This window comes from Thermobia domestica, chromosome 8, assembly GCF_964235325.1.
Source record: "Thermobia domestica chromosome 8, izTheDome1.hap1.1, whole genome shotgun sequence".
NCBI lineage: Eukaryota > Metazoa > Arthropoda > Insecta > Zygentoma > Lepismatidae > Thermobia > Thermobia domestica.
Genome location: NC_137461.1, coordinates 128,481,557 through 128,503,698, shown reverse-complemented (window position 1 = coordinate 128,503,698; position 22,142 = coordinate 128,481,557). Strand labels below are relative to the sequence as shown.

Sequence of the window (22,142 nt, the reverse complement as noted above, 5' to 3'; positions counted from 1 at the left end):
TGAATGAAAAATACTATTATAAAATATGTAATGAACTATTGAACACACGAACTATATTGATATCCTGGAACAAAACTAAATGCCTTGCAGAATGTTCAAAATCTCAAAAAGAGGAAACAATGAACAACTGCTAAATGCTCATATGTATGTACCCAACCTTCAAATACGAACACTAGTTATACAACTAAAGAAACCAATTACCAATAGAGGATACGTTAAACATGGACCTAAAGCTTACGTGCTTTCAGAACTACGTTTGCTCACATAAGGAATTCTTTTCCTTATATTATATTATTTCCTTCCAATATCATAGATACATATCCTCCCAATGTCCAGTCACAGTCCCTAAATTTCCGTAGCATGCCTCCCCGCCATAACATTGTAATATCCTCCATATAATATAACTTTTACAATGATTCTCTCTTTCAAGACTCCTACACATTAAAGTAACAATAAAATTTGGATTAAGAAGTAAAGAATACATATAGAAAGAGACAAACGTTTATAACCAAAATTGTACTCACTTTCTTTTGTGGAGACACTGGGAGCAATTGAACTCTGTCGACTTTGCCTCTGGGAACTTGTCGCAGTGGTAAACTCTGAGTTATCCTTATTCGGGTTCTGTGATTAAAGTAATAAACATATTTTCAAGGAGTAATTAAAAATTAAATAACGATATATTTACATAAGGTACTTTAACACACAAAGAATAAGAATTGGGCGAAATTGTATTTTAACAATACTTTTAAGAGATTTGTGATTATTATTATATCAGTTTGTCTAACCAGTAATAACCCTTTGAAGGCCAAGATTGAAATAAATTTCTTGTTATTTGCAAATAGCAAATATATCATATATCGTCGCTGCACCTGGAAGAACCACTATGTGACATTTTTGTCGAAAATGAGTTTTGTCGTGCAAATAAACTCGAAAACTGTCAAGCAGCGTCCATTATAATGTGATAAGTTAATATTCAATTGTTTCGCCACAACAATGAAAAAATTATAGACTGAAATTAAAGGCTTCAAGGTTTTCATCAAGTACATATTGATTAATGTACAAATTCTCTATGTGCTTATAAAAGCGCAAAAGGTGCTACGTAAACACAAAAATAGTAATACCAGGGTTGCCACACTCGAGACTCGCGATGGTGCCAAACACGGGTCTGAATTATGCTAGACTTTTGTAAATTATGCCAGATTTTCAAATTATCGTTCCTAACTAAGTTTAAAGACCCGCCCCCTATTTATCTTCATTATTTTAATGAAGTTTTTCAACTGTATTTATGTACAAAGTTAATTAGACGCTGTCAGGAATGATAATGAAATAAATTGGTAAATGGCACATTATAGGGGAGGAAGGTCGAATTTATGTTTTATGAATGGATAACATTTTAAGGAATATATACACAACATGCCACTTCTGACACAGGCCTGAAGCATTTCTTTAGTGTATTACTAGCTGTCTTCTGACGCTTATATCCCTCCCCTCTCAAGTTGTAAATTGAAAGGGACAGAAACATCCCAGATAACCAAACATTCAGGTTTCAGTTGACAATAATAAATCTATGGGTAAGTAAATATGTTTTGTAGAGTCACGTTTTGCTATTTTTGAACATTTCTCTGAATTCAACAATAAATTACAACCGCGGAGATACTAGCTGGTCTCATTGTTCCAACCATCGCTTCAACTAAGAACTCCCGACGGTCCTTGAACCATCTAAATCTTCGTTCTTTTTCTGTTCATCAGAGGGAAGAATGAAATTATGCTAGATTTGACCAAGATGCTAAAATGAAGATGCTAGATGCTAAATGCATGTGCTTTTTTTTTTGCTAGATCTAGCACCAAGATGCTAAATATGACTTCACTGAGTAATACAATATTGTTGAAGCAAGATACAACAATGTCCAGTGCATAATATACGCAGAACCAATTTTATTACATTTTTAAAGTGTTTCCGTTATATTTAGCAAAATTTTAAGTTTGGAACGTTACTTCTCCTGAAAAGTTGTATTTTTAGCACATAACGGTTCTTCGAGGCGCAGCGACGATAAACAACATTTTTTTTTTCATGGCCTTTTGCCATTGTTCCGACAACGCTAATTCCGTCGGTATAAAACTTCTGTGGTTTCTGGTCCAAAAGTTGTGGCATGTGATTTTCACAATTCTCTTTGAAACAAAGTTAATCATTAATGGAGTTCAGCAGAGAATGAAACCAATTATAGTCACACGGTGTTGGGTTCAGGCTACACGGTAGATGCATTAAAACCTCTCAGCCAAGTTCTCTCAACTTTTGACGGAATGTTAATGCTGTAGGCGATCTGGTATTTTCAGTGTGATATATGACACCCTTTCTACAGACCTTTGCAGCCTTTTCTTTTGAATTGCTCCGTTCACTCGCGTTAATTGTCGGGGGTACAGGTTCCAACATATTGTTCTGCCCGGTGGTACCATCTCATGATACACGATCCTTTCTAATTCCACTAAACGCACATCATAAGGTTCCTGGGCGTCAATGTTGTCTTAGGTTATCCACTTTTCATCACTTGTGATCAACTGATTCATAAATGGGCTGGAAGAATAACTTTTAGTTTCATATTGTTATAACTTCAAAGTTACTCGAATTGTGTTAAATGTCAGTACACCATTGAATATCTCTTAAAATTCTAGCCTTGTTTTATATATAACTTGACTTCCTTTCCATTTAAACTTTTTGAGCGAGATTCAAGCTGGTGGACAGCAAAATGGCGGCCGTTAACTTGACATACACCATAAAGATTTCCCCTCGGCCTAACGTGTCCATTCAATTACCAATTTCGTCTATCTACATTCGCTTTCATTTTATAAGAAGTGGTAGGGCACTTTTGAGTCACCCTGTACTATATTCTTTTACTGGTGGCTATACAATAGCAATGTTATTTTCTAGCCCACTCTAATCAAAATGGTAGTTTGCAGAAAAATGACAGAATTGTATAAATTAAGTCATAATGTACAGAGAAGTACAACAATCAGAGTATAAAGGAAAAATACGTAAATTTACAAGTAGTAATGGTGTAACCGTTAGTAGAAGAAAACAATAAGTACAATCTGCTAGGTATTATTCCATCCACAATAAAAATAAATAAATAAATATTAAATCCTATATCAACTTTACATAATATTAAAGTTGAAGAAAAATTAAAGAGTAAATCATAATTATGGGCTATAGGTCAGTAAGTATACTCTGTACTGTCATTTAGTTAAAGTATTTTTTTCTTTTTGAAGTTTGATAAGGATATACTTTCATAAGTTTTATTTTAATATATAGTGGTTTATCGTAGAACAGTATTTTTTTTTTTAAATATGACAATTTCTTCGATTTTCTCGAAAACTGCACATGAGGATTTACACACATTCAGCTCAATATGACTTATCGACTGGTATCTGTCTCATCTTTAAACATTTTTATTTCTGTTAAACGAATGATAATTTTGTAGAATTGATTACTCATTGTTAACTGTAGTTTAAAAGACAATAACAAGTTTTACCTTAATACAAATTAACTTCTGTAAAAATCGTTGCCTTTTCAATTTCTTTGTGATTTCAGTCCTCATTTGGTCATTAAGAATACATCGTGAGATAAAAATGAAAACTCCCTGAAAAAAAGGAAATAATAATATAGAAATACAATAGAATATATAAAATAATACGAAAATTTATATAATAAAAATAATACATTTTCAAGCATTAGCTTGATAATAAGCACAATGTTTAAAACTCAATGCCATTTACAAATTATGCTTTCACATTTGTTTTTAAAATACCTAAACGTTTGATCGCAAATACTACAACTTTTATTGAGCCTCTCATCAGCATCTTTGCACGTATAATGTTTTCATAATCTGAACCAACAAATTATGTTGTTTACTTGATTTTGTATTCTAAAAGAAGTAGGATTTGACATTTTTCCAAACTGAAATACAGGGGCACCTCATATAGCCGATTGCAGGAAAAAAAGAGGAAAGGAAGAATTGTACCAGCTGTCTGTTTTGGTGTTTGTAGTGAAGGGTGGATCATATTTACTTAATCGCTAAAAGAAGAGTGAGACAATGTAAATAGCATAGGTCCTCTATTATGTGGGCTATTATGAAATAATAAGGCTAATTTACTGGTAAATAGTGTGTAGTTCACGTATATGTAGCCAGGGGTAAAAGTGGATCTGAACAGGTAGGAGGACGCATGACGCCTATCTTTGCCCATTGTAAATTTTTAGAAAGTGGGGGGACGCCGCCCCTACGTTGCCCCTCACTTTTACCCCTGTTTGTAGCACTGCATCCAGGCGTTACGTTCCTGCCTGCGGCTGTTGTGAGATTTCACCAGGGCACGAAACTTAATTTCAGGGATAAACATTACGTCCTTAATTACTTAGGAAAATTCCCAGGCGACCAAAATTTTCTGATCTGGCTACAGTATTCACACCTAAAATTTCTGGACATAATAATAATAATAATAATAATAATAATAATAATAATAATAATAATAATAATAATAATAATAATAATAATAATAATAATAATAATAATAATAATAATAAACTTTATCAAAGAACATGAAAGTTACGACATATTAAAGTCCCGACAGAGCCGCGTCGAGATGAGGGACATTTTCTCCTAAATAGGGACGGATGATAACTCTAAAGGAAAGGTATTGATCAGTCTCATTCCAACCCAACAAAACCCAACCTAACGTACGCAACCAAATGTACTTTAGAATATGGCTGTGTCTAATTTACTCACCAACACATTTCACTGGCCACCGGCAAAACTATAATGGCTATCGACACCAAACTCTATACAAATATCAACCTCCAGAACCCCGACACATTTAATAAAAATCATTAAAATATCGTGATGTTTAATATATCTTTATCACGAAAAACTATCAAAAATATGATAAAAACTTGGCCACCACCGAAACTATAACAGCCACCGACACCAAACTCTACACAAACATCAACCTCTAAAACTCTAACTTTACTAAAAATCATTAAAATATCGTGATATTTAAAATATCTTTATCACAAAAAACTATTAAAAATATGATAGAAACTTGACCAACACGGAATCTATAATACACACCAACACCAAACTCTAAACAAATATCAACCCCTAGGACCACGACATATTTACAAAAATCATAAAAAATCGCGATATTCAATATATCTTTATCACGAAAAACTATAACAAATATATGATAAAAACTTGGCCACCACAAAAACTATAACCACAAAAACAAAAATCACATCTAAGACTCCAATATATTTACTAAACATCATTAAAATATTGTGACATTTAATATATCATTATCATGAAAAACTATCAAAAATATGGAAAAAATGGCCACCACCGAAATTATAATGGCCACCGACACCAAACTCAACACAAATATAAACCTCTAAGACCCTGACATAACTACTATAAATCATAAAGACATCGTGATATTTAATACATCTTTATCAAGAAAATCAATCTAAAATATGATAGTACCTTGGCCATAACGGAAACTATAACGACCAGCGACACCAAACTCAACATAAACATCAGCGTCTAGAGCCGCGAGACATATACCAAAATCATTAAAATATCGTGATATTTAATATATCTTTATCATGAAAAACTATTCAAAATATGATGTAAACTTGACCACTACTGAAACTATAATCGCCACCGACACGAAACTTCACACAAAAATCAGCCTCCGGGACCACGATATATTTACTAAAAACCATTAAAATTTAGTGATATTTAATATATCTTTATAACGAAAAACTATAAAAATATGAAAAAACTTGCCAGCTACGGAAACTATAACGGCCACCGACAACAAACTCAACACAAATATCAACGTCTAGAACCCCGAGACATATACCAAAATTATTAAAATATCGTGATATTTAATATATCTTTATCACAAAAACTATCAAAAATATGATAGTACCTTGGCCACCACGGAAACTATAATGGCGACCGACAACAAGCTAAACATAAAAATAAACCGCTAGGACCCAGACGTATTTGCTAAATATCCTTAAAATATCGTGATATTTAATATATCTTTATCACGAAAAACTATCAAAATATGATTTAAAAACTTGGCCGCCACTGAAACTATAATGGCCACAGACACCAAATTCCACACTTTATCAATCTCTAAAACCCCAAAATATTTACTAAAGGTCCTTAAAATATCGTGATATTTAACATATCTTTATCAAGAAAAACTATTAAAACATGATATAAACTTGGCCACCACGGAAACTATAATGGCCACCGACACCTAACTCAACACAAATATCAACCTTTAGGACCCCGAAAAAATTTACTAAAAATGATTAAAATATCATGATATTTAATATATCTTTATCACAAAAACTATCCAAAATATGATAGAAACTTGGCCACCACTGGATCTATTATATACACCGACACCAAAGTCTACACAAATATCAGCCCCTAGGACCCCGACATACTGACTAAAAATCATAAAAACTCATTATATTCAATACATCTTTATCACGAAAACCTATCACAAATATGATATAAACTTGGCCAACATGGAAACTATAATCACAACCGACACCAGACTCAACACAAATATAAACCTCTAGGACCCCGACATATTTACTAAAAATCATTAAAATGTCGTGATATTTAATATATCTTTATCATGAAAAACTATCCAAAATATGATATAAACTTGGCCACCACCGGAACTATAATTGCAACCGACACCAGAATCAACACAAATATAAACCGGTAAGACCCCGATAAATTTACTAAAAATCATAAAAATATCGTGATATTCATAATTTTTAGTAAATGTGTCAGGCTTCTACAGGTTGATATTTATGTAAAGTTTGGTGTCGGTGACCATTATAGTTTCCACAAGGACAAAGTTTTAATAATATTTCTGATGGTTTTTGATGATAACGATATATTAAATATCACGATATTTTGATGAGTTTTAGTAAATATGTCGGGGTTCTACAGGTTGATATTTGTGTAGAGTTTGGTATCGGTGGCCATTATAGCTTTCGTATTGGCCAACTTTATATGTAATTATTGATCATTTTTCGTGATAAAAATATATTAAATATCACGATATTTTAATGATTTTTAGTAAATATATCGCGGTCACAGTGGTTGATATTTATGTAGAGTTTCGTGTTTGTGACCGTTATAGTTTCCGTGGTGACCAAGTTTTATGGTATTTTTGATAGTTTTTCGTGATAAAGATATGTGAAATATCACGATATTTTAAGAATTTTTAATAAATAGGACGGGGATTTAGAGGTTTATATTTGTGGAGAGTTTGGTGTTGGTGGCAATTATAATTTCCATGGTGGGTAAATTTTTATCATATTTTTGATAATTTTTCGTGATAAAGATATATTAAATATCACGATATTTTAAGGATTTTTAGTTAATTTGTTGGGGTTCTAGAGTTAGATATTTGTGTAGAGTTTGGTGAGAGTAACCACTATAGTTTCGTCGTGGCCAAGTTTTTATCATATTTTTGATAGTTTTTCATAATAAAGATATAGTAAATATCACGATATTTTAATAATTTTTAGCAAATGTGTCGAGCATCTAGACGTTGATATTTATGTAAAGTTTTGTGTCGATGACCAATATAGTTTCGGTGGTGGCTAAGTTTATATCATAATTTCGATAGTTTTTCGTGATAAAGATATATAAAATACCACGATATTTTAATGATTTTTGGTAAATATGTCGAGGTTTCCGAGGTTAATAATTGTGCAGTGTTTGATGTCGGTGGCCATTATATTTTCCGTGGTAGCCAAGCTTTTAACATATTTTAGATAGTTTTTCCTGATAAAGATATATTAAATATCATGATAGTTGAATGATTTTTAGTAAAGATATCGGGATCTTAGAGATTCATATTTGTGTAGAGTTGGGTGTCGGTGGACATTATAGTTTACGTTGTGGCCAAATTCTAATCATATTTTTGATAGTGTTTGATGATAACGATATACTAAATATCACGATATTTTAATGAGTTTTACTAAATATGTCGAGGTTTCCGAGGTAGATATTTGTGTAGAGTTTGGTGTCGGTGGCCATTATAGTTTCCGTGTTTGCCAAGTTTCTATCTAATTTTTGATCACTTTTTGTGATAAAGATATTTAAAATATCACGATATTTTAATGACTTTAATAAATATATCGTGGTCACAGTGGTTGATATTTATGTAGAGTTTGCTGTTGGTGGCCGTTATAGCTTCCGTGGTTACCAAGTTTTTCGTATTTTTTATAATTTTTCGTGATAAAGATATTTTAAATATCACGATATTTTAAGGACTTTTAGTAAATGTGTCACGGTCCTTGAGGCTGGTATTTGTGTAGAATGTGGTGTTGGTGACCATTATAGTTTCCGTGGTAGCCAAATTTTATCATATTTTGATAGTTTTTCGCGATAATGATATATTCACAATCACGATATTTTAATTTTTCTAGTAAATATGTCTGAGTCCTAGAGTTTGATATTTGTGTAGAGTTTGATGTCGGTGACCATTATAGGTGGTGTGGTGGTCAAGTTTGTCATATTTTTTTATAGTTTTTAGTGATAAAGGTATATTGGATATTACGATATTTTAATGATTTTAGTAAGTATGTCGGGGTTCTACAGGTTGGTATTTGTGTCGAGTTTGGTTTTTGGGACCATTAAAGTTTCCGTGCTGGCCAAGTTTTTATCATATTTTTGATAGTTTTTCGTGATAAAGATATGTGAAATATCACGATATATTAATGATTTTTAGAAAATATATCGAGGTTGCAGTGGCCATTATAGTTTTGGTTGTGGCCAATTTTCAATCATATTTTTTATAATTTTCGTGATAAAGATATTTTGAATATCACGATATTTTAATGATTTTTAGTAAATTTGTCGGGGTCCTCGAGGTTGATATTTGTGTAGAATTTGGTGTCGGTGACCATTATAGTTTTGTTACATTATACCTAAGTATAATGTACCATGGTCTATGATTTTTGAACCACCTGTATATTTATGTTCTTACTTACAGTCAAAAGACAATCGAAAATTATCGTAAATCATTATTATATTTTAGAGTTTAGTTTTAAAAGTGTAATATATTGCCAAAATAATATAGAAGTAATTCCCATTAAAAATTACATATAACGTAATATTTTATTATTATTGCATATTTTGTCCTTATTGTTAAAGTATGTGAGTTCAAATGTGTATATTTTGTAGTTTCTTATAGGTTTTACACTATTTTCAAGGGAATTTAGATGTAGGGAATCTTCACAACGATAATCTTAAAATTCTGGAATTCGGCCATGATGTGTTTTTGGCACATACCTTTCTTTAGGTAGATATTATTTCTCATTGGAGCAAAGAAATCTCAGTTTGGTTTGAGTTCATTCAAGATTTTATCATTGGTTCGGCTTCTTTTTATTTGTCGAGAGTCAGGTGTTATCCTTTTGTTGCGTCACTAAAGAACCAACTAGCTCTCTTTCCCGTGTTATTATCTGTCTTTTACCTAAAGCCGTGTTGAAGATCGGATATACAATCCAATTTCTCGTCAAAACTGTGCAGAATGTGGAAAGTTTTTTGTCAAAGTCTATGATAATTATTGTGATTAGTCTTTTATCTGGTATCCACTTTTTGACAAAATAAGAAATTTTTGCGATGATGCAGTGCTCAATGGATGGTGAGGTGAAAAGTTAAACAAATTAGCATCGATGTATAGTTATTGTGTCTCGCTACAGTCATAGGTCGAGAATATATTTGACAAAGATGGTTATGTGTCCTTAAAATTTTACACAAGCTTACATATAACGTAATATTTTATTATTATTGCATATTTTGTCCTTATTGTTAAAGTATGTGAGTTCAAAGGTGTATATTTTGTGTCTCCTTTAGATAATTATTTTGGCAATATATTACACTTTTAAAACTAAACTCTAAAATATAATAATGATTTACGATAATTTTCGATTGTCTTTTGACTGTAAGCACAAGATGTGGGATTCGGTATAGAAGACCGAATGATATCAAATGATAAATTAATACTCGCCTAAAATACAAAGAACTTTGTACAAATGAAGGTTTAAGCGTAGCATATGTTAAGAGCGAATAACTACTTGTAAGGCGAGAAGGTACACATAAACTAAAATCTCAAAGCAAAGATTCGATGTTAATTTTTTCATTCGTAATATTGTGAAGAAACAGCAAATCGGGCACCATGAAACGTATATACTGAGTCTGAATACATAGTTTATTACTGAGATGAGTTCTGTTAAGAATGCGCACCGAGGAACTCTGTCTGACAATAGCAAGAAAAAAGTTAAGAAAAGAAGCAAAACGGGATAAATTTGAAGCACAAACTATGTTCTAAATCAGTGAACAATATTAAATTTTAGGTGACCCAAAAAACCTTGTAGAAAATATTCAGAAATTTGATATTTGGAATTTCAGTAAACCTGTATAGAATACTCAGCATTCTGATGTCACTCAATACAGTATCAGAGATATAATCGGTAAAAGTAAGTTTCTAATCAAATAACACTCCGAGATTTTTATGGATATCAACTCCGAAAATAGCGCTATTAATAATGCAATACACTTATGTTTGTGAATTGTATTTTCTTCAAAGAAATGAAGAATGTTTATAATAAAACAAGTTGAATTATCCATTCTTATTATCCATTCTTCGTACAGAAAGAATAAGGTTTAATGAATATAAAACCGGAAATTTGAATATTTAAAAAGATATACCTCTTGAAGCAGCTTGAAAATGCTGCAACGCATGTTTACCAATTTTGTTTATGAGTTTAAATATCGAATTTCATAGCCATAACTCAGCAAATCTTCACGTTACGTACTTTCTGAATAAAGAGTCGAAAATTTTAATATTAAAAATTGTCTCCTTTAGAGCCGAATTTTTGAAAAGGCTGTAACACGTTTTCGAATTATTTCAATTAGGAGTTTATATACTGGATTTCACATCTCCGACTTAAATGAACACTCGACGAGCTTTACTGTATAAAGAACTGGAAGTTTGAATATTATAGAATAACTCTTTTTCACATTAGACGCAGAATTGTTGAGAACTTGGAAATATTCATACTATTACTTTTTAATTAAGAGTTCCGATTTCCATACATCTATCTTGAGTGAATCATTATATTTGATATTTTCACGATAAAAGTCAAAATTTGTAATATAAAAATTTGATTGTTTTCTCCATTCAAAAGAGGAATTTTGGGAAAGTATTGAAACACGTGTTAATTTATTTTTAATGAGACGCTCATATGCCAAGTTTCATCTTTCTAGCTTGAGATACTTTATTTTTGGAAAGAGATTTGAACACACACTCCCTTAGGATATGTATTTTAAAGAATTCTTTCTTATCTCTTGCTTTCACGGCAAAATAAATTTCCTGTTCAAATTTGATACTTTCAGCTTATAGCTGTAATATGGTCTTGATGAGTGAAGCACTTACTTTTTTTATATATTAATATTGATATGAAAGGAAAAATCGAAATTACTTACACATTACAACACTTGAGCATTTCAGATGCCAAACCAATAACTCCATCAAACGAGATTTTTTAGTAGTGAGCATTTTAGTAACTTACAAGTAAACCTTACGTTTGGGTGAATCGAGTTGCTGACTGAGACACATATGAGAAAGTAGTACTAAATGTGGTCAGTATTTCAGTGAAGTTGTAGGTGCGAAGCTGCAGGGGCTTAGGAGATACAGCTACCAGAACATCACATGGAAGTACAGAATAGTCTTCACACAGTTGGAGATAGAAGCTCTGTAAGACCTCTTATAACGACAGAAGGTGAATAACAAATATATGGGTACATATTAGGACTAGGGGGAAGTTATATAGTAAGGGTATAACTGACGGCGGCCATCTTAAAATCCGCCATTTTGAATTAAGGTTAAGTTTTTAAAATAGGAATATGGTCATGTGATACATGATTTAAGGCGCAAATTTAATCAGAAGAACAATGGTGACACTAATTTTGATTTACGCGCAACTGGTAAAAAGTTACAGGGAAATTAAATATTGTTGCAGCATATGTATTAGTCCTTCACCCCTCCTTGTAAATTTTGTGTTAATGATAATAATTAAATAAAAAGCAGGTGGATAAATATTAGGTCTATGGTAAGAGCTGCCTTGATGGCGGCCATGTCCAAATCCGCCATTTTGAATCAGACAAAAGTTTTAAACAAAACGCATAACAGTGACACCTTATTAATAGCAAATTTTACCATAAATCCAACGTTATAACCATTTATCATTAACCAGCTTTTGTTATCGCATAAACAAGTTGCTAATTTAAGGAAAAATGACCAAAGTGGAATTCAGTCATAATTGAAGTTCAGTCTTTCTTCCTGAAAAGTACTCAATTAGTACATTTACATGTAGTTCAGAAAAGAGTGCATGACTTGCACAAATGCTCTGCTCACAGTGAGCACACCTGGCAAAGGCAATCGAGTTACACTTGACACATTTGTCGTTAACAATTCCGTCAAAGCAGTGTTCGTAAGGAGCGATCCATTTAATTTTGTGCTGGTTAATGATAAAGCAAAAATGGTTATACCGTTGGAGTTATGGTAAAATTTCCTATTAATAAGGTGTCACTGTTATGCGTTTTGTTTAAAACTTTTGTCTGATTCAAAATGGCGGAATTGAACATGGGCGCCATCAAGGCAACTCTTACCATAGACCTAATATTTATCCACCTGCTTTTTATTTAATTATTATCATTAACACAAAATTTACAAGGAGGGGTAAAGGACTAATACATATGCTGCAAAAATATTTAATTTCCCTGTAACTTTTTACCAGTTGCGCGTAAATCAAAATTAGTGTCACCTTTGTTCTTCTGATTAAATTTGTGCCTTAAATCATGTATCACATGACCATATTCCTATTTTAAAAACTTAACCTTAATTCAAAATGGCGGATTTCAAGATGGCCGCCGTCAGGTATACCCTTACTATATAACTTCCCCCTAGTCCTAATATGTACCCATATATTTGTTATTCACCTTTTGTCGTTACAAGAGGTCTTACAGAGCTTCTATCTCCAACTGTATGAAGACTATTCTGTACTTCCATGTGATGTTCTGGTAGCTGTATCTCCTAAGCCCCTGCAGTTTCGCACCTACAACTTCACTGAAATACTGACCACATTTAGTACTACTTTCTCATATGTGTCTCAGTCAGCAACTCGATTCACCCAAACGTAAGGTTTACTTGTTAGATACAATCGACACAATGCAGAGACGTATAATTAGTGTCATACTAAAGGCCTGACTACTGCAAGAAACATATGCTAGTCGAACCCTTTAGTATGACACTAATCACGCGTTAGAACGACTCAGCAGAAACCCCAATGTATTTAAATGAGGGTGATCAGAACGTTCACGCATTCTAGTGGCAAATTGTTGAACTATGGAGTTAATTGATTTGATGGGTTCTTACGATGAGAAGTTTGGTATTTTCTTTCAGTACACAGAGGTGAGACGAGTTGCAGACAACAGACAAGAATGAAATTACTTTTAGTTTCCTTTAGTTCCACACTATTGAAATTCTGACTACTTTTCCTAAGTAGTACTAAATTAAACGTTCTGGCGTTGCAGCTCAAGAAAGGCTATGGTCAGTCACATAACTCACGTTCAATTAACTGGGTAAGGGCGGACTTTCATGCAAGCGTCGTTGCGTTTGTTGCTTGCGATTTCGATGTGTAGCCAACAGGAAGTTTGTTGTGTTACACGTAGAACCGTACTTATATAAGTTTGTCAATTGGCTATTCAGCCACATCGCAAGCAAAGAACACAACGGTTGCTTGCATGAAAATCCCCAGTAATGCTTGGCCAGCACATCCGTTCTTAGGCGCCATTATTTCTTCCAATATTCTGATATGCAACAAAGCAACATTTATTACAGTGGAATGAAAGTAGGTTAACAATCAAAGTATACCTATACCTTCTTGTGTTAGACTGTCTGTAGCCACTTTAATACTAGTTCCTCGATTTCAGGTGGATGTCACATCTTGTCGTTATAGATAAATAAGTCAATCACTGCTGTTTCCACCTCCTATTGGTTGGTTCAGCATCCTGATTTTAGGAAGTGCTACAAGAACTGAAGTAGGTAATAGTTCAAAGCTGCAAGATTAGGACTATATGCCGAATGTAGAATAAGTGTGATACCATCAAGTCCCTCCACTTTTTGTTGCATTTCTCAAGTCGGGTGTGGTTTTGCGTTCTACTATTACAGCAGGGCGCTTTCAGTTCAGAAACACTCTTTTTGTTTCTTCTGCAGCATATATCCTATCTAACTATTCGGAATAAAAGTCGACATTGATAGTACGACCGTTAGGAAACATGAAAGTGAATTACTCTCTCTTGGTTCTAACACACTATGATAATAACTTTATGCTCGAAACCGCCCTGTCTGACGAGGGGTTCTGGTATTAGGCCCTTGCTCTACTTCTGTTTTTGCACATTTGGACTTTGAAAAAACTCTCACTTTTCTCGCATAAGTGAATCCGTTTCAGGAATCGCATTTGAAGTATTTGTCGGCATATATCCACCTCCTTTGGGCCTGAGTTGGTGTAAAATCAATGCAGTATTTCCGGGCGGTTTTTCCGAGTTCGTGAAGGTGATGCACTACAGTCGACTGGGACTGGGAGTTGGATTGACAATCGTCGTAGATGCTGGTAGATGTTTTTTTTTCTTTTTTCAATGACGTGTCGTATGACAGAATATGCTACCCTTCAATCCCACCAAAAACAAATTTATGCGTACGTGTCTATCTATTGACATCAGCGAAATGTAAAACAAACAAGTCAGTAAGTGCATTCCTCACCTCATCGAGTGTTAGAAACCGTCGTACTGGTTAAATGGTTTATGTAGCGAATCTAGCAAATACTGTAATAATTCGGTGTAAAATAAGTGGGAGCACACAAAAGAGAAATATATATTGTCAATAAAATCGGTGAAATACTTGAAATCTCACGTGACCAGTCACATGATGTGTACAGTAGAACCTGCTTGATTCACAACTCATGAACTACCTTACGATCTGACGTCTGCTGTGTGGAAATGTTGAATGTAACCATCGAGTGACATGTAATGAAGAAGTTGTGGTGTACACAGGTAAGAAAATAAGCAGAGAAATACATGTTCAAACCTAGATACAGTTTACAATAGTCAAAGAAATTGAAATGAAATGAATATATGGTTGTTTCTTTTGTTACGTTACTAATTATTACAATCAGTGTTGATATTAGGAGGTGGGACGAGGAAACATTCATCCCCCCGGGAATACAAAATCTATCACGAAGCCATAAACGTGAGACGTAAAACTCAAAGATTTTTTTTTATGACGAAGCCGGTGGCAGCAGCAGATCCTTGCGAGTCAATCGAACGCTGATTTGTACTTTCGCTGTGTGGACGAGCAAAATGTACATATATAATAATGCGTGTGTGCATGTGTACTTTGATGTGATTGGAAAATGAAATGAAATGTTTTTTTTTTTTAAGTTTTACGTCCCATGCTTATGCCGGTTAGGCTAAAGGAGACAGTGATGATGAGAGATGAGTGAAATGGTGGAATGAAGAAAGTGGGAGGAAACGGAATAACCCGGAGAAAACCCACGAGCACGAGAACTCACGATAAAACCCACTACAAAGTTCACACGGTGCGAGCTGGGATCGAACCAGGGACCCCAAGCACCGGAGGTCAACACTCTACCCCTAAGCCACCACGCCTTCTTGATGTGATTGGGGATGCAATGGTGTTTCCTAATCACATCGCATGTGTCGCAGGTAAACTTAAGTTAGTAATGTATGATTTCGAGTTGCCTTAAAACAGAGTAAGAGCTATGTAATTCACAAGAACTGACTCCACGTCACTCAACCATTCTTGCCTACAATCTAAGTGCTGCAAGTATACAACTGCATTGATCGCCGGCTCATATGGCTGAAGTTCGAGGTGCACAATACTTACGTACAGGGCATCACCTCGAATCAAACTCGAGACCACATGCACCAAAAGCGTTGACCCTAAACGATTCAGCTACACTGAAACTATCGTAAATTATTTCATTCCAATAGATTAAAGTGTTCTGTCATCGACGAAAACGCTGAAGAACAACTTAACATTTTGCTTTATTTAGCTTCTACATCACGTACAGGGAGAGAAATATAAACGGGACAGAACTACAGACCAGAAGCACTCATAAAATAAAGCTGTTGAAGAATATATTTGTTCAACTTACATTAGACCGTGTCTAACAAGTGGAAAATACAAGTATTTTATGTTTTATTATTTTTTTTAGTTCGCACTCGCGAGAGCTTTTTTTCTCTTCTCTTTTGAACCAGCTCGCTGCAATTGAAACATTTCCACATTTTTTATCCAACAAAGAATGTGCTGTTGGAAAAATTCCTGCAAATCAATTGTCTGTGTTGGGAGCTTTGCCAATGACTTCCATTTCTTAATTGGAGTAGCCTTTCGTAGTAGCATGGGAACAAATAAAAAAAAAATATGTTCCATGTTCATTTCAAGATGTAGTATTAGAATCACACCATAGCAAGCAATAGATATTTCTTTTTCGCGCACTTCACTGAGCAACCAAAAATAGCACAAATAAGACATTCTTAAAGAAAATCATATTATATTAACGTCTTCGACTTGTTTGTCCACTAAAGAGTGTTTTACTCATTAAATTTCGATATCTCTTCTTTTCCACCAAATTGTAGTGTCGAAATTGAACACGATAGAGATGTTCATAATAATTTATTTGGATACTAACCATCCCAACATTAGTAACCAATGTCTAATTTACGGGGTGCTTATATTTTTATTTTTATTTATTGTTTACACTTGGTAATTAAGTTGTAAACTGTTACAAATTTTATTTTCTTCACACACCACAACATTTATTTTAATGAAGTGTTTCAGTACTGTAGATTGAAGATATATTTGTGTTTTTCATTTTATTTTAACCATTTATTTATTTATTTTTAATTTAATACTTGATGGTAAAGTGGTTACCAATTTTTGTGCCACCAGTTTCATTTGTTGAGTCCGGATTTAGCGTCTCACTTAGCAGCGAGACTATACAAGACGTGAATCTACAGCTTAACACGGGATTCTAACTACATAAGTCCCGCCGTGAATCTAACCCGAGTCTCCAGTGCTCAAGACGCTTGCGCCTATAGGTATCACCTAGAATTTGTGAAGCTGTTCAAGAAATTATGTTTCTCATGGAGGGAGTCCAAACCAGGTTGACCCCCTGCGAGCGTGCCCCTTACGCAAATGAAACACATGTGTATTGCTGTAAGAAGCTACCAAGCTTTGGGGGGTCCAGACAAGTTGGATCTTCATGGGTACACCCTTATTTCAACTTGAGCTTCTTAAAGCTGATTGACTGATGTGTCTTGGCACTACTTTTTGGTAATACTAATTTTTAAAGACTACTTTGCTCCTTACGGAAAAGTGTAACACGACGGGTTCGATTCCTGTTCGGACTAGCCGTTTTAGGACACGATTGGATCGTGTTTCTGTTCGGGCAAGTTGTTTTATATTACCAAGTATTCAATTTTCGTACAATTCTTACCTGTTTTCCTTGTAGGATTCGTACTTGTCATAACTCCACTGGATTCAACCCTTGTTCGGTACGCATTGCGTATGGTGGATTTTAGTAGTTGGTGGGAGAAGGACATTTACTACACAAATGTCAATACCGTAATTAAGAGTACGCAAACCTCCAAGTTAGATCTCGAACCAAAATGACATTCAGTTGAGGCTGCGACTGCGAATGCCCACCATCGTTACCACGCCTGATGGCATTAGCGGAATAAACACAAGTAACCAGACATGACATCCACCATTTCGGTAGTAATTGTGTAGAAGATACCGTAAAGGTAATAGCACACAAAATATACACAATATATATATTTTATTCAATAAACCCAACTTATATATGATACTTACGTTTACAACATTACAACATTTTATTAATATATTTATTCAACAAGTATTACCACTCAGGGAGCCCATATTCTTATTAATTTGAAATTTACACGAAGAATTTATTATATATGATTAATTATTTTCTTTCTTTAAAGAAAATGATGTATCGTAGATGCCGGCTATAATTTATATTATACGATGCACTATAATTTAATACACGCAATCTATTTGGATCACTTTACTGCACTATGAATTGATGGATTGGGGGGGGGTCATGTAGTTATTCTCGGCAATAAGATTTCTCCTTACTTCTTGTTTTTCGTTGGATAGTCATGATTTAGGCTCCGTTGCAGTCATTATTTTGCTGCTGTAAACACAATTTACTCTTTTACCTTTATCTATTCCTCACTCATGCGTCGTGGAGCTCCATTGTTTTGCATATTAGACGCTGTTTTGGCAAACGTACATAAATATTGTGAAACCTTTACAATTGAGCACTTATATAAGTTTTACTTGATCTTTCCATAATCAAATTCACAATATATTTGATGATGCTAAAGGAAATTTTGGATATTATGAATGGACACCAAATACGTAGAACAGCTTAGACAGCCATCATCCGCGAGCACCTCTTCCCGCCTATCAGACTAAGCGTCAATAAGTTTGCGCCAGTCAAGCCAGAAAAGATTTTGAAAATATCCATAAAAAAACATTCTTTACGAAGAATACATACATTGAACGGTTTTAAACAAGTTTTCTATTATTATAAAATGATTAAAATATCGTAAATAATAAAAATGTGCTTCGATTGATCTAGCTTCAATCGTACTATATCTTTGTAGCTTTGCGGCCACTTCACATCCCTTTTGTTCGGTGAACAGAAAACACAAGTCACACTCACAGGACTGCCAACTCATAGAAAAAGATAAAACTAAAACACAGTTTGCATCGACGTACAGTACATGGAGCCTTATTCCAATTCAGCCAAGAAAAACTGGGAAAATTAAAATGGAATGGGAGTGAGGGGAGCGACACGCTCACAAATGGCATGCGACAAGGACAATGATCTTCTTCGAAGATTATCAGAATCCTGGAATCTTCAAATAATCCTCTTCTCAAAAGTTTTATTTCTCCGATTATTATTCCTCTTCTTATTTCCACTATTACTATTTGCTTTATCATAGTTCACTAACACTTTCCACAAACGTAGATGGGCTATTTTATTTTATGGGCTATATGCTTTAAATGGGCTCTTTTTTTCCTTTTTTTTGAATATGTAGATATAAAATTACATTTATCTTTATAATATAATATTTCAATATAAGTTGAATGATATGTTGATTATTTATTATACTTTCATTTTATATATTATATATATATTTAGCTTTCATATTTTACTTATTCATATCAAATAACTAATATATTTCTTACACCAATACTCAAATCATAAAATTTCAGCTTTTACTTTTCTCTCTTTTTTTTCTTAGTAAGTATCTGACTCGTATTATTACATCTTACACTAAATATCCTTATCGTACTAAACATATAAAATTTTCAATATTTTGAGAAGAATGACACAAAATGCAAAAATAACCTTTTTATGAATATATACTTCCTTATAACTAATTTTCAAAATAACTCTTAATAATATACCATTTTCATTATTCAAGCATTTAAAATACAACATTTAAACAATACTATATCAACGTACGAGTTAATTTTAAACATCATGCAATAATATAGTAATATGAATATACGAAATGAATTTTCTCATTAATAAACAAATTTTAAAACATGTTACATATTACAAACTTTATTTTTACACAATATTATCTAACATACGTTATTGTCGAGATTTAATAAAATTTATTGGCGCCCTAAAGATTCATAGCTAAATTTTTACAACGTAATAATTCAGTTATGACCCTCTCTGATCACTCGACAGGATCTGCCTGGCTAAATTTTGAAGAAACCTACCCACAATGAATTATTTGTTTTACCACCCCGAGATGAGGCCGAATTAAAGAATACAAGGTTAAATATTTAAAATAATAAAGAATGGGATTTACCAAAATAGCTTACTCCGAGCGTTAAAGAAAAGTTATAACGACTCACCAAGGGTAGTCGTCAACCTGGTCCGTCTAAGTAAGATATACAAATATTGAGTGGTAGTATTAGTTTGCAGGTAAAAATTATCTTTAATAATTATATAGTATTATTCTCACCTTTTCTATTAGAATGATAACGTCGATGAACGTTGCTAAAATGGTTTATTAGCTGATATACTTTATAATATATTTTCCTTCAAACTGTCAAGCACACAAACTTGCTGACTAGGTATCCATAAAACATTTACATAGCCACAACTATCCCATAATAATATTTTACATATCTTAAAATCATTCTTCTTCTGTTATTATTAAATTAACATTCTATGAAGTATAGTGCATATGTATGAGCACTTTCTGCCCAAGGTACAGGTAATTATTAACCTATCCAAAGTATTTTGTTATATAAAATGTCGCCCGACAAATGGACTGAATATAAAAGTCATAAGCGAGTTTGGCTTTTATGTTCAAGAACCACTGGTCCGTTTACAATACTGTTCTTACATTGCATATGTCCATCACATTTTGATCGCACCTCATATATATCTTTATTACATTTCATATATATATATATATATATATATATATATATATATATATATATATATATACATATTTATAACAAATATTACACTTCATCAATACTTATTTTTAATTACATTCATTATATTATTATTATATTTTCTTATTAAAAATATCGTCGCTCATTTATTTAATCGTTGAAGGGTGCGAATTCAAAAATCGGAAGGGACAAACATGAGTTACCAATAGTCAGGGCGCATTATATGATAATCATTTTAGGTGATATTTTAAAATAAACATTAGATTAATAAGGCATCACAACATAGAAGAATCTCATTCAAAATAGTTGGCGAATATTTAGTTTTATAGAATAGATCTTCTTCTTAACAGAATCTTTGACAGTTAAGTTTTTTTACACAAATCAATCTAATATAAATAACCTTTGCTTTTAATCATTTATAAATCGAATTATAATTCTTACATATATTAAAAACATTTGAGAATTATCATTGATTAATGAGAATTAAAGAGAATTAAATTGAATAAAAATAAAATAAATATTCATGAAAATCTATAACTGATATGAATTTAACTTAATTTCATTAACGGTAATCAGGTTACATTCATACTTGCATATGGATTTAATAAAGTACATTGTACTGCACAATCATTATTATGTCCCGTATTATTGTTCTGTAGAGGAATTACTTCAATACCTGGATCCGAATGTGAAGTGCCATCTCTTGATCTCCAATTATGTCTATCCGCGTAGTTTGCTGTATTCCTAGAATTTCGTCATACATTCGGTCTATTTTTAAACCTATTTTGACTATATGGTCTAACATATGGATTGCTACGATTAATTAGGTTAGGCGGATTCCCTACATAACTTTGCCTATTTTGCTCATTTTGATTGCTAGAATTTACTCGGCTTAGGTTATGTTCCGTATTATTCACACTTCGGATATTTAAATTCCGAACAGGCACCAAATGATCTGAATTATTCTTATTTTTACCCATTCCTGCTTGTTGATTCATAGCATGGTATTGAGTTTCATAGCATTGAACAAGCATTAATAAATGGTTGAAACTCATACACTGTGTGGAAAATAAGATCTGTTGCAATTTAAATGGAAGCAAATTTCGAATCGATGCTATTATTCTCGATTCCGATTGCAATGGATTAACGACCTTTAATTCGTTGTATGTATTTACAACAAACTCTACAATAGATTTATGCAATCGAGGATTGAAGTGTTGATTTCTAATGGTGGCATCTCTATTCGCAAGCAAAAAGTCATTTTCATAATTTGCGATCAGTGCCGCTTTGAATTCATCATATGTATTGATGTGATCACGTACTGCTTTAAACCATAATGAACAAGGTGGGAGTAATACATGAGGAATTAATTTCATATATTGTGATCTATCTATACACATAATATTGCATTCGTCCTGGAATTTCTCTAAGAAAGAAGTAGCAGT

The 22,142-nt window shown here is 33.1% G+C and overlaps 1 protein-coding gene across 1 annotated transcript in view; it reads right to left on the bottom strand.

Annotated features, from left to right (window-relative positions):
• LOC145691840 (latrophilin-like protein LAT-2) overlaps positions 1–22,142 on the bottom strand; it is a 324,510-nt gene that overhangs the window by 26,444 nt on the left and 275,924 nt on the right. The window contains exons 6-7 of the mRNA XM_081767156.1: positions 3,528–3,635; positions 525–621 (exon numbers count right to left, since the gene is read on the bottom strand). Of these exons, the coding sequence (XP_081623282.1) occupies positions 525–621; positions 3,528–3,635 (205 nt within the window). The remainder of the gene's footprint in view (positions 1–524; positions 622–3,527; positions 3,636–22,142) is intronic.